The 14562-nt window shown below is 30.8% G+C and overlaps 1 protein-coding gene across 1 annotated transcript; it reads left to right on the top strand.

Annotated features, from left to right (window-relative positions):
* Positions 1–6099: 6099 nt before the first annotated feature.
* Positions 6100–13005, top strand: LOC109807500 (ABC transporter C family member 8). Its single transcript, XM_020370034.3, has 12 exons — positions 6100–6401; positions 6748–8693; positions 8811–9131; positions 9228–9314; positions 9397–9990; positions 10096–10260; positions 10355–10649; positions 10745–10959; positions 11287–11592; positions 11701–11764; positions 11989–12228; positions 12343–13005. The coding sequence occupies exons 1-12, from the start codon at positions 6377–6379 to the stop codon at positions 12468–12470; spliced, it is 4386 nt and encodes a 1461-aa protein (XP_020225623.2). The 5' UTR covers positions 6100–6376; the 3' UTR covers positions 12471–13005.
* The last annotated feature ends 1557 nt before the right edge of the window (positions 13006–14562 follow it).

Here is a 14562-nt window from a genome sequence, read left to right on the forward strand (position 1 = left end):
ATTTCGGTTGAGATGTTGTAAGATTGTCACGTATATGTGTTTACGGTGGAATTAACCATCAAATCCTGGGTTCTTTTTATTTAGACTAGCATACGAACGTATTTCAATTTAGGTGTCTCACTGCGCGTTATCGTGTTACCGAGAATGGAGAGTAGGATGAAAAAGTCTTAGCAACTACTTGTTTCGAAATATTCTTCTATTACTACTAACAAGCGATGCTCATGCAAGCAAATAATAATATGAACAGAGTGAACAATATATATGTTAGCAATGCAAATCATAGTTCATTTCGTACAATGATCAAATTACGTTACACATGCGAACATATTGATTCCAGTACATGAATACACTACGTAATTAAACAAAGAACAAGAAGACTATTCTACTTCTACTCCTAAAAAAAAGAAAAAAGTGGCCGAGAGTCAGTCATACCCAAAAACGATCTTGTGCACGAAAGCCATGTGTGTGTGTAGGCAGAGAGTGCTTCAGAGTCCAATTCTAGTATGAGTTTTTCGACCCCCGTAAAGGTCCGTACTCCTTGTATTTATAGAGCAATTAAAGGCGGTTGATTCTGTACATGTACGCTTTTGACTCAACCGCTATCCACTATCTTTGCTACGTGGTCTTGACTCAACTTCCTTTAACCGCTCTTCCCACGTTCCTTGTTTTCTCGATTGATTTTTTAGTAACCGTTTTGGCTTAACCTCCATGTTCTGACGGTCTCAACTTTTCAACTATTTTCGAGCAACACTTGTTTTTTTCGAGTCCCATAATTTCATCATGTGTTGATTTTACTTCTCAGGCAGCGCTATCAATCTTTTCGAGTCACATGATTTTCGAGTATGCCTAACAATATGATTTTTATTTTTATTTTTATCAAGGGAGATTACGTAAGTATGATATAGAGAATATGTCTGCAATTAAGAAATAAGAGTTAATTTAAACTTGAAAATATATATTAAAACACACTAAAAATCTCAAAAGTTTTCATCGTATACCTAATGTTACATTAATCGTATGCCAAGAAACTGATTTTCACTTTAAAAGTCTCGGAAGAAACTTAAAGGTGCATCATCAATTTCATACAAAAAATGATACAATGCAAAACTTCAAAAAATAACAATTGGATTTACATGCTAAATTAACTTTAACTCTGATTAGTTAGCTAATTAAAGAAGAGATGTCATCAACTTTAACTTTAGAACATAGTCTCTATATTTTACATAATTTTGAGGGTGCAAATACCAAAAAATAAAAAAAAATAAAAAAATTATTGGATGAGTTAGTTAACCGTATTCCCTCTTCCCTTAGTAAGGAATTATACAAACTGATAAAACAATAGAAATCAACTGCAACGAAACATAATGAATTGTTCTTCTTCTTGTGCTACAAATTCGTCAATATAACTATATCTAAATACTCATCTTCTATTTCCCTTAACTCATCGATTTTGCTTTCACTATGAAAACATCAATTTCAGTCATATTTTTACATTAAAATTTTTCATGAGATTAAAGATATATAATAAAATTATTTAAGAAATGTTGTAATTTTTTTAAAAGAATATTACCATGCATGCTATCTCTCTCTCTCTCTCTCTCTATATATATATATATATTGAAATGTATTGCTAAAAGATTGAAGAACTAATATATCTAATTTATATATTTAATGAAAATAAAAAATGTTAATATTTAATAATATTTTCCTTCAGATAAAAATGAATTTTACAATCAAATGTTATGGTCAGTAAGTGATTGTTAAAGTATAATATATGTAATTCTAAATAAATTATAGAATTTTTTCATATATTTTAACTGTTTGTACAGTTTGAGAGAGAAGGGTTGGTGAGGGTAGGTGGGGGGGACAAGGAAAACAAAAGAAAATAATTGTAATGAATAATGTAAAGAGAAGAAAAAATGGTTGTAATGAATAATGTAAAGAGAACCTCTAAAAAAACTAATGTAAGGAGAAGAAAAAATAAATAAATTTTAAGAAGTATTTTAAAGAAGAGAAAAAAAATAATAAAGAAGATAAATAGTGATCTTGAAAGTTAAAAAAGAATTAATAATATAATTAAAAATATGTCAATTCTCATTAAATATAATAACAATATTGAGAACTTTACATGTGTGGTTAATATTGTTAAGCAGTGTTGTGTAGTTGTCGTGGGACAACATTCTTTTCTGTTTTCTTTTCTTGTCTTTTCTGTTATGATGCTTTGCTGATTTTCTCGCGTTAACAACTAGCGGTCATAGAAAACTTCTAGATACTCCCAAATAATCCTTCTGAATTTTTAAAATAATAATTTAAATAATATAATATTAAATTAAATAATTATTTTATAATAAATTTATTAAAAAAATATAAATATTTTAAATTTTTGGACGCTGTTTTCGATTGTTTTTTCGGAATGTATAATAACTCTCATATATATATATAGATATATTTATTTATTGTTAATTCAACTATTAAATTATAATTTTAATCTATATATATATATATATATATATATATATCAAATTTTGTTAAAATTAAATAATAATTTAAAATAGTTAAAATGTTTATATTTTAATATATTTTAAAATATTATTACATTAATTTTATTTTATAAAAATGATATATTAAATTATTTTATATTAATATAAAATTTTGTATATATGCTTTGAGAGTAAGAAATCTTCAATTTAAGGTATTTTATAATATTTGTCTGACAGAATATTTTATGAAAATTAAGATAAAGGTTATAACTTTGTTATTTTTATAAAGTTATTTTATACACAATCTCACACCTTATATTCCTCATGGTTTTTGCTTTTAGTTGTCTTCCAAAAGATTTCTCAATCATTAAAGTATGAATGTATTTTATAAGTTGATTGAAGTATGAATGTATTTTATAAATTGTTATTTTTCTTCTTATTTTATTGATGTGAAATCTTATTTGTATTTCAACAGTAATAATTTGTAAAAATTATATCAATATTGTTTGAATCATTATCTATACATACACATATATTAACAATTCTTTTTATATTTCCATTTTTAATCGGACACTTTTACTCCTGAATAAAACACTTTTTAGAACTATTCACACTCTCAATTACTAATTTATATTGTTACCTATTTTAAATTTTAATATTTTTTTTTACAACTATTTTCTTAAAAGTAAATATAAAGAGACATGAAGTCTCTTCTTTTTTTTTGTTCGTCCCTGAAGTATCTACCGCCGATAGCGGTGACTAATCTCCTCGCTACGTTGAAGGCACCTCAAAGGGTAGGATAGCTGGCCTCCTCAAAGAGTGGGATAGCTAGCCTCAAGATTTAACGCGACTGCATACACAAGGCAGGATTCGAACCCCTGACCTTGCTTAAGCGTGGATCAACCCCTATCGCTGAACCACACACTTGGGGTTGAAGTCTCTTCCCTTTACTAGTAATAATAACAAGGGTGATATAAAAGCATTTTTAGCATATAGAGAATAGGATGGTTGTTATATATAATTTTTTAAGATTCTTATTTTATTTAAATAAATTTTTTATGCCATATTATTTTTAAATAATTTGCATTACATTTTTACAAACTTTTCTTTAATAGTAGAATCTTATAAGTAATCCATATTTTTATAATTTTTTATTTATATTTCACTTTTTGACAACTTAAAAATTAATATAATTATTATAATTAAATATTAATTTAATTAAATATAATAAATAATATTTTAACATATAAGAATTAATAATAAAATTTACACAACTAATTTGATGTATGCGTATAAAAATTTAAGGGAGAGATGAAAGATTGATGCATGCATGCTTGTTTTTTATTTTATTTTATTTTATTTAATAGAGTGGTTTGGATTATCTATTGTTGATTAAAAAAAATAGAGACTGAAAAGGATTATTTTTTTTATTCATTAACAATGTTATTTATTTAATAGTCGTTGCTAAACAATCAATATATCATGTTATTACATTCTCATAAGAATTTATGATAAATATTATTGTTCAATAGTAAGATATACCACAAGCATTCTTAATCCGTGTTAAAGATACTCAAATATCAGTTCAAAAAGAGAAATCATTACTCCAATAAATCTAATGCCACGTATGTTAAAAGAGAGTTAGTACCCTCTCTATTTCCTTTTCTCTCTATTTCTTCCATTATTAAAATTTTAAAATTATGAATGTAAGTCATCCTAAAGTATGCATTAATTTCATTTATTTTATTTTATATTTTTTCAAAAAGTAAAAAAAAAATGGAAGAATGGAGAAAAAAAAATAGAGAAATCCATTTTCGTCAAAAGAACCATCTTATCATCCTTTGTCAAGAGAGGAATTGTTTTACTTTCACTATTTGTTTCGAATTCAGTACTCTTAAATATTTATAAGTAGTTTTGAGATTGCGTTCACCTAGTGTTTATATAATATATTTATGTTATTGTTAAAATAGTGTTTAATCAGTAAAATTTATGTTATATAATTATAAATTAGTTTTTAGTTATCTATTTTAAAATATTATAAGAATCATATTCATAAATAAAAAAACCAAAAAAAAATATTCAAAAGGAAAGTTTATTACTTATATTCTTATATGACTCCAATAAGATCGTCTCTCATGAAAAAATAAATGTGGTTTATCCCAAAATATTACTCTAATAATAATTTTAAAAGAGTTATTTTTCAATTCTCAATTTCTCGATTTTATATTGAGTAATGATTTATGTCTAATAAAATTGTACAATAACTTTTATAATATTATTTTTTTATTTAATTCTCTTTATCATTATTAAATATAATAAAATGAAACTATAGAGAAAAATAAATATAAAGAATAATGATGTTGTACACATTCAACCTTAAATCTTAAGCTTTAAACTCTAATCCTTAAACATGTATCATTTTGTTTTACATGTACGTATAGACATTTCTTTTTCTCAATCTAACTGTTAAGTGAATAATGAATAAAACTGAATAATAACTATTTTTAAATTTATTGTTGAAGTAATTGAAGTTTATTTTTTGGTGCTTAATTATTAGTTAATAGAAGATGTATATGTAATTGCATGTAAATATATATAAATGTATTTCACAAATCAGATGATGGTGACTGGTGAATGGTGAGTTGGTGACTGATGATGGTGATTGGTGAATGGTGACGATGACTCAGTTAAATATTCTTATAAAGAAATCCATATTAAAGGCGATGTGCATATATTAAATGTAGGAACGAATTTAATTAGGATCTAGTCTATATCATGCTCAGTATGATCAGATCTTATTCAGATTTTTATCAAAACATATTTACCAAACAAAAAAAGAACCTTTTAAACTTAACATGATTAGAAGTTTTATTGTGAAATAATCTTTTAAATAAATTATCATGAATATCGTATTAAATTTTAAATATAAATTTATATTTTATAAACATATATATACTGTTATAAAATCTAAATTACTTAATTCCAAATCCCCCTCTTAAGCCTTGAGAGTAGTATCAGTTTTAATTTTTATATATAGTTCATATAGTTTTTTTTTTTTTTTTTTATCATTCAAAAAGATACAAAACATACTAACTTCTAACAAAAACTATTCCCATGATCAGCCAACAAAAGAGAAGAAATTTCCTTAGGACAATCATTCCCAATTGACTAATGATGCAGATACAGAAACCCCGTATCAAAGAAATTTAATATAGTTTATTTCGCAGTTATTTTCCATTCACTTAATTATTATATAGAGAGACACTTTAACATGAAGTGGTCGTTTAAGTATGTTAACAAATCAAAGACTTTAAAGAAAAATTAGCCCGAGCCTAAAAAAATATCTCTGCTATAATGCAGGTAACAAAAGGAACTTGAGTGTTAAATTAATTTCAACATTACCAACATTCTTTAGTTTGATGTTATGATAGATCTTCAAGTTTTAAGATTTAAATTTGAGTCTTGAATCCGATAAAAAAAAAGTTTTAAGAGAAATTAGGTTCAGCAAAGTCAAAAGATACTCTCACTTATAAATATAAAAAAAATTAACTTCAAAGTCTTAAGAGAAACTAATTTCGACAGTCATTTAAGGATACTCCCATTAATACCATCTTAAAAATAATGACAATTAACTTCTACTTTTTTATTAAAATTTACAACTGATCATTACAAATTATGATGTTACTCCATGAGATGTTGTGCCAATAATTTGAATGAAGAATTGTGTTGTTGGAATAATGTTACTAAACTCAAATATGATTATTTCCGGTGAAAGTTACTTGTGATCTATTAAAAAATAATTCGTTATCCACGAGTTTGTTTTTTAAATAATCTGTGCTACTATTCAGAGGCTACTTTGCTGAAAAAAAAGGAGCACATATACCAAAGCTGCAAAAATGGCTTACGTTGGGAATACAATAGGTAAGCTTATGCTACACTATGATTCGTGCTTTTTTCATGTACAAAAAGATAAATGGTTTGTGTTTTATTTTGAACGTGTGCAAATGGATGGTGAACTTATGTCAATTATGCAACTACAATCTGCAATTACTATAATATGTAACGTTTACTTGCTTTTATGCACCATTTATGTCAGCGTTCTTATTTTATATGCAAGGAGGAGATTTTGAAAGCTCCTTTTTCATGTAAATAATGTCTTCGTCTTTGATGGACAGTTTTTTTTTATTAACTTTTCAAACTTTGAACTGCTGCGTGTAAAAGTGTACGTTGATCAAACTTTGATGGTTTTTCTTTAATGGATAAGCAGATGATTTCTCATGGACATGTCTGAAGGATTTTGATTTCACTTCTTTCTGTACTCAAAGGAGCATCATAGACACTGCAAATCTACTTTTTGCATGTGTCTTCTACGCGTGTTTGATCATAAGTCTAATCAGAACCAGTTCTATCTGTGGTAATCCAAGGAAAAGCTGGATTTTCATTATTGTCTCAATCTGCTGTGCTATTATTAGCATTGCATTTTACACCATTGGCTTGTGGAATCTCATAGCTAAAACTGGAAACTCTAAGAAGCTGAGCTGGTTAGGTTTTGTCAGAGGATTCATTTGGTCTTCTTTGACAGTTTCATTGCTTGTTCAGAGACACAAATGGATCAAAATTCTGAACTGTGTCTGGTGGACATGTTCCTGTGTATTGGTTTCAGCTCTCAACATTGAAATTTTGTTCAGAGAACATGCAATAGAAATTTTTGATATTGCACAATGGCTCGTACACTTTCTTCTTCTCTTCTGTGCCTTCCAAAATCTTGGTTACTTAGTCTCTCGAAGTGTACCAGAAAGTTTATCTGAGCCACTCTTAGCTGAGGAAAATGATACTAAACAAACGGGACTAGGCCATGCTTCCTTTCTCAGCAAGTTGACTTTCTCTTGGATTAACCCTTTACTAAGTTTGGGTTACTCAAAGCCATTAGCTCTTGAAGACATTCCTTCCCTTCTTTCTGAAGATGAAGCTGACTTGGCCTACCAAAACTTTATGCATGCATGGGAATCACTTGCGAGGGAGAGGAGCAAGCACAATACCAAAAACTTGGTTCTTTGGTCTATTGTTAGAACTCACTTAAAAGAGAACATATTAATAGGTTTTTACGCATTACTCAGGACCATTGCCGTTAGCCTTTCTCCTTTAATAATCTATGCTTTTGTGAAATACTCAAATGGGAAGGATAAAGATCTTAAAGAAGGTCTTTTCATAGTGGGTTTTGTTATTGTGTCCAAAGTGGTTGATTCTGTGTTCCAGAGACATTGGTTTTTTGATTCCAGGAGGTCAGGATTGAAGATGAGATCAGCTCTGATGGTGGCAGTGTACAGAAAACAGCTAAAGCTTTCAAGCTCAGCGAGGAGAAGGCACTCAACAGGTGAAATTGTGAATTACATTGTGGTTGATGCGTATCGCATGGGAGAATTTCCATGGTGGTTTCATATGACATGGACTTCTACATTGCTACTTGTTCTATCTATTGGTGTCCTTTTTGGTGTTGTAGGTGTTGGTGCTCTTCCTGGTTTAGTTCCTCTTGTCATATGTGGACTTATGAATGTACCATTTGCCAAGATCCTACAAAATTGTATAGCGAAGTTCATGATTTCACAGGATGATCGTCTTAGATCAACTACAGAAATTCTAAACAGCATGAAAATCATTAAGTTACAATCCTGGGAGGAAAAATTCAAGAATTTGGTTGAAAATCTACGGGCTGAAGAGTTCATTTGGCTGTCTAAGGCTCAGATGATGAAAGCCTATGGGTCATTTCTATATTGGATGTCTCCTACCATAGTTTCTGCTGTTGTTTTCCTTGGTTGTGCTCTTTTCAAAAGTGCCCCGTTGAATGCTGCTACCATTTTCACAGTTTTTGCAACATTGAGGAACTTATCAGAACCTGTTAAAATGATCCCAGAGGCTCTCTCTAATATCATCCAAGTTAAGGTCTCCTTTGATCGTCTCAATGCCATTTTGCTTGATGAAGAGCTAGATAGTAGTGATGGTAACACAAGAAATATAAGCCGAAGTTCAGTTAATGCGGTGGAAATACAAGATGGCAACTTCACTTGGGATCATGAATCACTGTCCCTAATTTTAAGAGATGTGAACTTGGAAATAAAATGGGGACAGAAAATTGCAGTCTGTGGACCAGTTGGAGCTGGAAAATCATCTCTTTTGTATGCAATTCTGGGAGAGATTCCGAGGATCTCAGGAACTGTGAGTTATAACTTACAAACCAAACAATTTTAGTTTTATGTCATGCCAAATTTATGTTTATAATCTTGGAGTCTATAACACTTTTTCTAACTGAATTTTCACAATGACGGAAAACAGGTTAATGTGAACGGCACCATAGCCTATGTTTCTCAAACTTCTTGGATACAAAGTGGAACAGTTCAAGATAATATACTCTTCGGCAAGCCAATGGATAAAACAAGATACGAGAATGCCATCAAAGTTTGTGCTTTAGATAAGGATATTAATGATTTTAGCCATGGTGATCTCACAGAAATAGGTCAGAGAGGGATTAACATGAGTGGAGGACAAAAGCAAAGGATTCAACTAGCTCGTGCAGTCTACAATGATGCTGACATCTATCTCCTCGATGACCCTTTCAGCGCAGTTGATGCTCATACTGCTGCTATTCTGTTCAATGTAAGAAGCTATGAACATGATTTTTAGATTCTTAACTTTAGTGAAACTGTTATCATGACTTCGTGAATCAAACCACTTGCATTTATTTGCTTACAGGACTGTGTAATGACAGCACTTAGAGACAAAACAGTCATTCTCGTTACTCATCAAGTTGAGTTTCTCTCAGAAGTTGATACAATCCTGGTAAAGTATCTCACTTGGATGCTTATTACATTACATTACATTAGTATATAATTAACATGAAATGTTATAACTCAAATTCTAGGTAATGGAAGGTGGAAAAGTTACCCAATCAGGTAATTATGAGAATCTCTTGACAGCTGGGACAGCCTTTGAACAACTTGTGAGTGCTCATAAAGAAACAATTTCAGAGTTGGATCAAAATAATGAAAACAAAACTCATACAGAAGAGTCTCAAGGTTTTTATCTCACTGAAACCCAAAGTGAGGGGGAGATTTCTACCGAGGGTCAACTTGGGGTACAACTTACACAAGAAGAAGAAAAAGAAATTGGTGATGTTGGATGGAAGACATTCTGGGATTATATTTCATTTTCTAGGGGTGCATTGATGCTGTGTTGGATCATATTAGCACAATCTGTTTTTATTGTTTTGCAGACTGGATCAATGTTTTGGCTTGCTCTAGCCATTGAAGTTCCAAAATTATCTAGTGCTACCTTGATTGGAGTTTACTCATTAATTTCATTTGGTGGTACTGCATTTGCATTACTAAGGTCTATCTTTGGTGCAAAACTCGGATTAAAAGCTTCTACAACCTTCTTCACAAGTTTCACTACTGCTATCTTCAATGCTCCTATGTTGTTCTTTGACTCAACCCCTGTTGGAAGGATTTTAACCCGAGTAAGATTTTATTCCCCATGAAAAAAAAATTAAACAATTTCCGTTATTTTGTTCCATACTATTTAATCATGTTCAAACTTTTGATCGTTTTATTCTCTCTCGCAGGCTTCATCAGATTTAAGTATTTTGGACTTTGATATACCTCTTGCCATCACTTTTGCAGCATCTATTCCACTTGAAATTGTGCTAGTAATTTGTATAATGGCTGCCATGACATGGCAAGTTCTCATTGTTGCTGTTCCAGCAATGGTTGCATCAAAATATTTTCAGGTTTATCCACTTTCTAATGTTTCTCGGTTTTCTATTTCTGTCCCTGCTTTGTTCATAGAGTTAACAATTTCTAAATCTCCTTTTTCCTTGAAAGGGATATTATCAAGTCTCAGCAAGGGAATTAATAAGGATCAGTGGAACCACAAAAGCTCCCGTCATGAATTTTGCATCCGAGACGTCACTTGGTGTGGTTACTGTAAGAGCATTTAACATGGCAGACAGATTTTTCAAAAATTACTTAAAGCTTGTGGACACAGACGCAACACTGTTCTTGCATTCTAATGTGGCCATGGAATGGTTAGTTTTAAGGATTGAAGCACTTCAAAATTTGACAGTCATCACTGCAACTTTGCTACTTGTTCTAGTTCCTCAGGGATACGTGTCCTCAGGTAATAATATTTCATGAAATGTTAATTACAATGTAAGGCTTTGTGCATGCTATTAAAAAGCTAATAATTTTTGGAAATTCTATTGGTTTGTGCAGGCCTTGCAGCACTGTCGCTCTCTTATGCTTTCTCCTTGACAGGAGCACAAGTATTTTGGACTCGATGGTATTGCAACTTATTGAACTATCTTATCTCTGTTGAAAGAATCAAGCAATTCATCAACATACCGGCAGAGCCTCCTGCCATTGTGGAAGACAACCGGCCTCCCTCTTCATGGCCTTCCAAAGGCAGGATTGACCTTCAAGCCTTAGAGGTAAAGTTGTATCCTATTTTTAATAGAGTAAATTATACTCGAGGTTTCGTGAAATTGCACTAACAGTAGCTATTTTTTAACGTCTACAGTAACCTCTCTAACAGGAATCATAATGTAGTATTTTTTTAATGTAATGTTTTATGAGTGTTAGTGTAATGTTCAAATAACTAAAGGAGTTATTACAGGGGAGAAAAAGTACGGAGTGTTTGAGTAATCTCACGAAATCTCAATGGGGGTTTATGTAATTTATTCTTTTTCTTTATTTTATTACTGTCAATTGGATAGACCAATTTGTCTAATGGCCGTTATTTTCTACATTGTTTTCAGATTAGATATCGTCCTAATGCTCCGTTAGTGCTTAAGGGTATCACTTGTACGTTTAAGGAAGGGAGTAGAGTGGGAGTTGTAGGAAGAACTGGAAGTGGAAAAAGTACACTTATAAGTGCTTTGTTTCGCTTGGTTGAGCCTGCAAGTGGTGATATTGTTATAGATGGGATTAACATATGCTCAATGGGGTTGAAGGATTTGAGAATGAAACTAAGCATCATCCCTCAAGAACCAACTCTTTTCAAGGGCAGCATTAGAACCAACTTGGATCCCCTAGGCTTGTACTCAGATGATGATATATGGAAGGTAAATGAACTAGCTCCTCAGTTGAAAAATATGTTACATAAAATACCTCTATCTTCTGCATGAGCTTATCAATAAACACAGGTTTGATTATGTTCAATTTGTACATAGGCTTTAGAGAAATGTCAGCTTAAGGAAATAATCAGCAGTCTACCACATCTCTTGGACTCTTCTGGTGAGTATAAACATCACATAATCTGATATGAGTATCATCAACCCAATTCTCTCATTAGCCTTTGGTAACAATCTATTGTATCATTAGTCTTTTAAGAGGTTTAACATTTAGGGGGAATAAAAAATCATATCTGATCTTCGTTCTGTACTTCTAAAGTACTCAATTTCCAAATTAAGAATTTGGAACAAATAGCTATTGAAGTCTAATTCTGACTTGTTATACAGTAAGTGATGAAGGAGGGAATTGGAGCTTGGGACAGCGCCAACTGTTTTGCCTTGGAAGAGTATTACTTAAGAGGAACAGAATTCTTGTTCTGGATGAAGCTACTGCTTCCATTGACTCTGCCACGGATGTAATTCTACAACGAATAATTAGACAGGAATTTGCGGAATGCACAGTGATAACCGTGGCTCACAGGGTTCCAACTGTAATAGATAGTGACATGGTCATGGTCCTGTCCTATGGTATGCTCATGACTTGTTCTTTTTATTTTATTTTTCTCCTTTTGGGATATACTAGCTCTCTTCTCTAATTCACTCAGTTAATTACCTTTTTTTTTTTTTTTGTGGTTACAAAAGGGAAACTGGTGGAATATGATGAACCTTCAAAGCTAATGGAGACCAACTCTTCATTCTCTAAGCTGGTTGCTGAATATTGGTCCAGCTGCAGGAAGACTACTCAAATACCAGACAGCAACATTGAATAATAACACTTTGAAAAAGGGAGATATAATAATTTGAAGGAAAACTGAACAAGTTGAAATTTAAAAGGGTGTGGATACTCATTAAGTCGGCCTTCCGCATTGTATCTTTATTTTATTCATTAGGATAATTGTAAGTTATTGTTGGGATACAAACAAGTCCCACATCGATAAAATAAGAGAAAAAATAACAATTTATAAAGTACACACATTATCTAATGCCAGAGAGGCCTTTTAGGTGATGACTAAAAGCAAAATTGTGAGGATATAGGCACAAAACGGACAATATCTCATTATTGTGAAGTTGTGTCTGACAAATACAATATGTTTTATTTTAGGTGATAACTAAAAGCAAAATTGTGAGGATTTAGGCACAAAACGGACAATATCTCATTATTGTGAAGTTGTGTCTGACAAATACAATATGTTTTATTTTATCAATTAGGATAATTGTTAGGAATATCTTTGTAGCCTTTTTAAAGGGCAAATCTGATTGAAATTGTTATGAATGGAAAATATCTTTCAGAAAAATTTGGGTTAATTTAGAAGTGTCAAGGACGAATCTACTTCTTGTTTTCACTATCTATTTAATCACTAGCATTTTCAAATCAAGGACTAGATGCCATTAAAAGACTAGAAGAGAAGAATGTTAAGGTGGAAAAAGAAATTACATAATTGATGACATGAACCATAGTAGAGTTGGTTGTTGTTATTGCCGAGTTATAGCATGAATCTCTTCGACCTAAGGTGCATATATGAATAAGGAATAAATGTGTTGTTAGTCAGGGATTGTTATTATTATTAATTATGAAAGAATCAGCCAAATAATTGTATATAATTAGAATTCCTATTTTAGTTTGTTCAAGTTAGGAATTACAGTAATTAGCCTTTAAGAGCTATTGAGAATGTACTATTTATAAAAGGGAATATGAAAGAAACACAAAGTCATGATTTCTTGACATGTGTAAGTGTTCTGTTTTGAAACTTACCCTTTTCCTTGTAATAAACATCATTCTCATAATTTTTAGTTCTCATTGATCTCAATCTTTAACCAAATTTATCTCTCCACTCTGTACACGAGCATCTAGTGCCTCGTTGTTATGAGTATTTTTCCACTAAAAAAAGTTTCTATAAAATGTTTTAATGAACTTTTTTTTTAAGAAGTGGGTTAAGAGTCTAATTTAATATTATAAAATTAACTTGTAAGATGAAGATTATCTCCCACTTATATACACTAATTTGGTCATATCACTAGATATTATCTTAAGAAAGTAGTTTGAAGTTTAACTTAATCTTATAAAATCAACTTGTAAGGTGAATATTATTTCCTATGTAGATACACAAATTTAATTATACCACTAATCAATGCGATATCTTCAACACCCTCTCACGCCAAGGATTGAACACCTCAGGCATGAAATTTGCAGGACTGGACATGTGCAAGTAATCCAATAACGGATAATCTGATAAGTCCACTAACAATTGTTAGGATAGGCTTTGATATCACCAAACTTATAAGATGAAGATTGTTTCTCGCTTATATGCATTAATTTGATCATATCACTAATCGATGTAAGATCTTTAACACTTTTTTGTATGGTTCTATATTCTTTTAGATAAGGTTTTGTAATTTATTTGGATATTAATGCATTCATATTCATGTATTAGCCACTAACAAGTGTGTACTTTAATATATTTATGCATGTTATTGTATATATTTTTAAGATTCATACCTTTTTTTATCATACTCTAAAAAAATGTTATTATATATTAGTAGGAAAAACAAGCACTTTGTCTCTCTAAAAATTACATTACTCCTTATGTGCAATGATGGTGAGCACTAAGATCATTCGAGATATTATCTATTTTGTTACTAGTTAGGCCTTCGTGGTTGTGTCTTTGAAAAGACACTTTGGTGAGTTAAAGGAAAAGTGTATTTACTCTTATGTAATTTAGAACTTTTTAGACCTATAAGAACAAGTTCTCTATGGAAGCCAAGAGATAAGAGTGTTTTAGGTCCTTCTTATAGCATCAATGTTTTGATTTCAAGTTTAGTGACATTGTTAAAGTTGTCGCATTTGAGATATTAGCGCATGTC

This window comes from Cajanus cajan, chromosome 5 (assembly GCF_000230855.2).
Source record: "Cajanus cajan strain Asha chromosome 5, NIPB_CcT2T_4, whole genome shotgun sequence".
NCBI lineage: Eukaryota > Viridiplantae > Streptophyta > Magnoliopsida > Fabales > Fabaceae > Cajanus > Cajanus cajan.

Bases quoted from the DNA above. Each gene is read 5' to 3' on its own strand.
- LOC109807500 (XM_020370034.3), top strand. From the start codon at position 6,377: ATGGCTTACGTTGGGAATACAATAG. The intron at 10,960-11,286 runs GTAAAGTTGTAT...CATTGTTTTCAG, and splicing joins TTGACCTTCAAGCCTTAGAG to ATTAGATATCGTCCTAATGC. The intron at 11,765-11,988 runs GTGAGTATAAAC...CTTGTTATACAG, and splicing joins ACATCTCTTGGACTCTTCTG to TAAGTGATGAAGGAGGGAAT.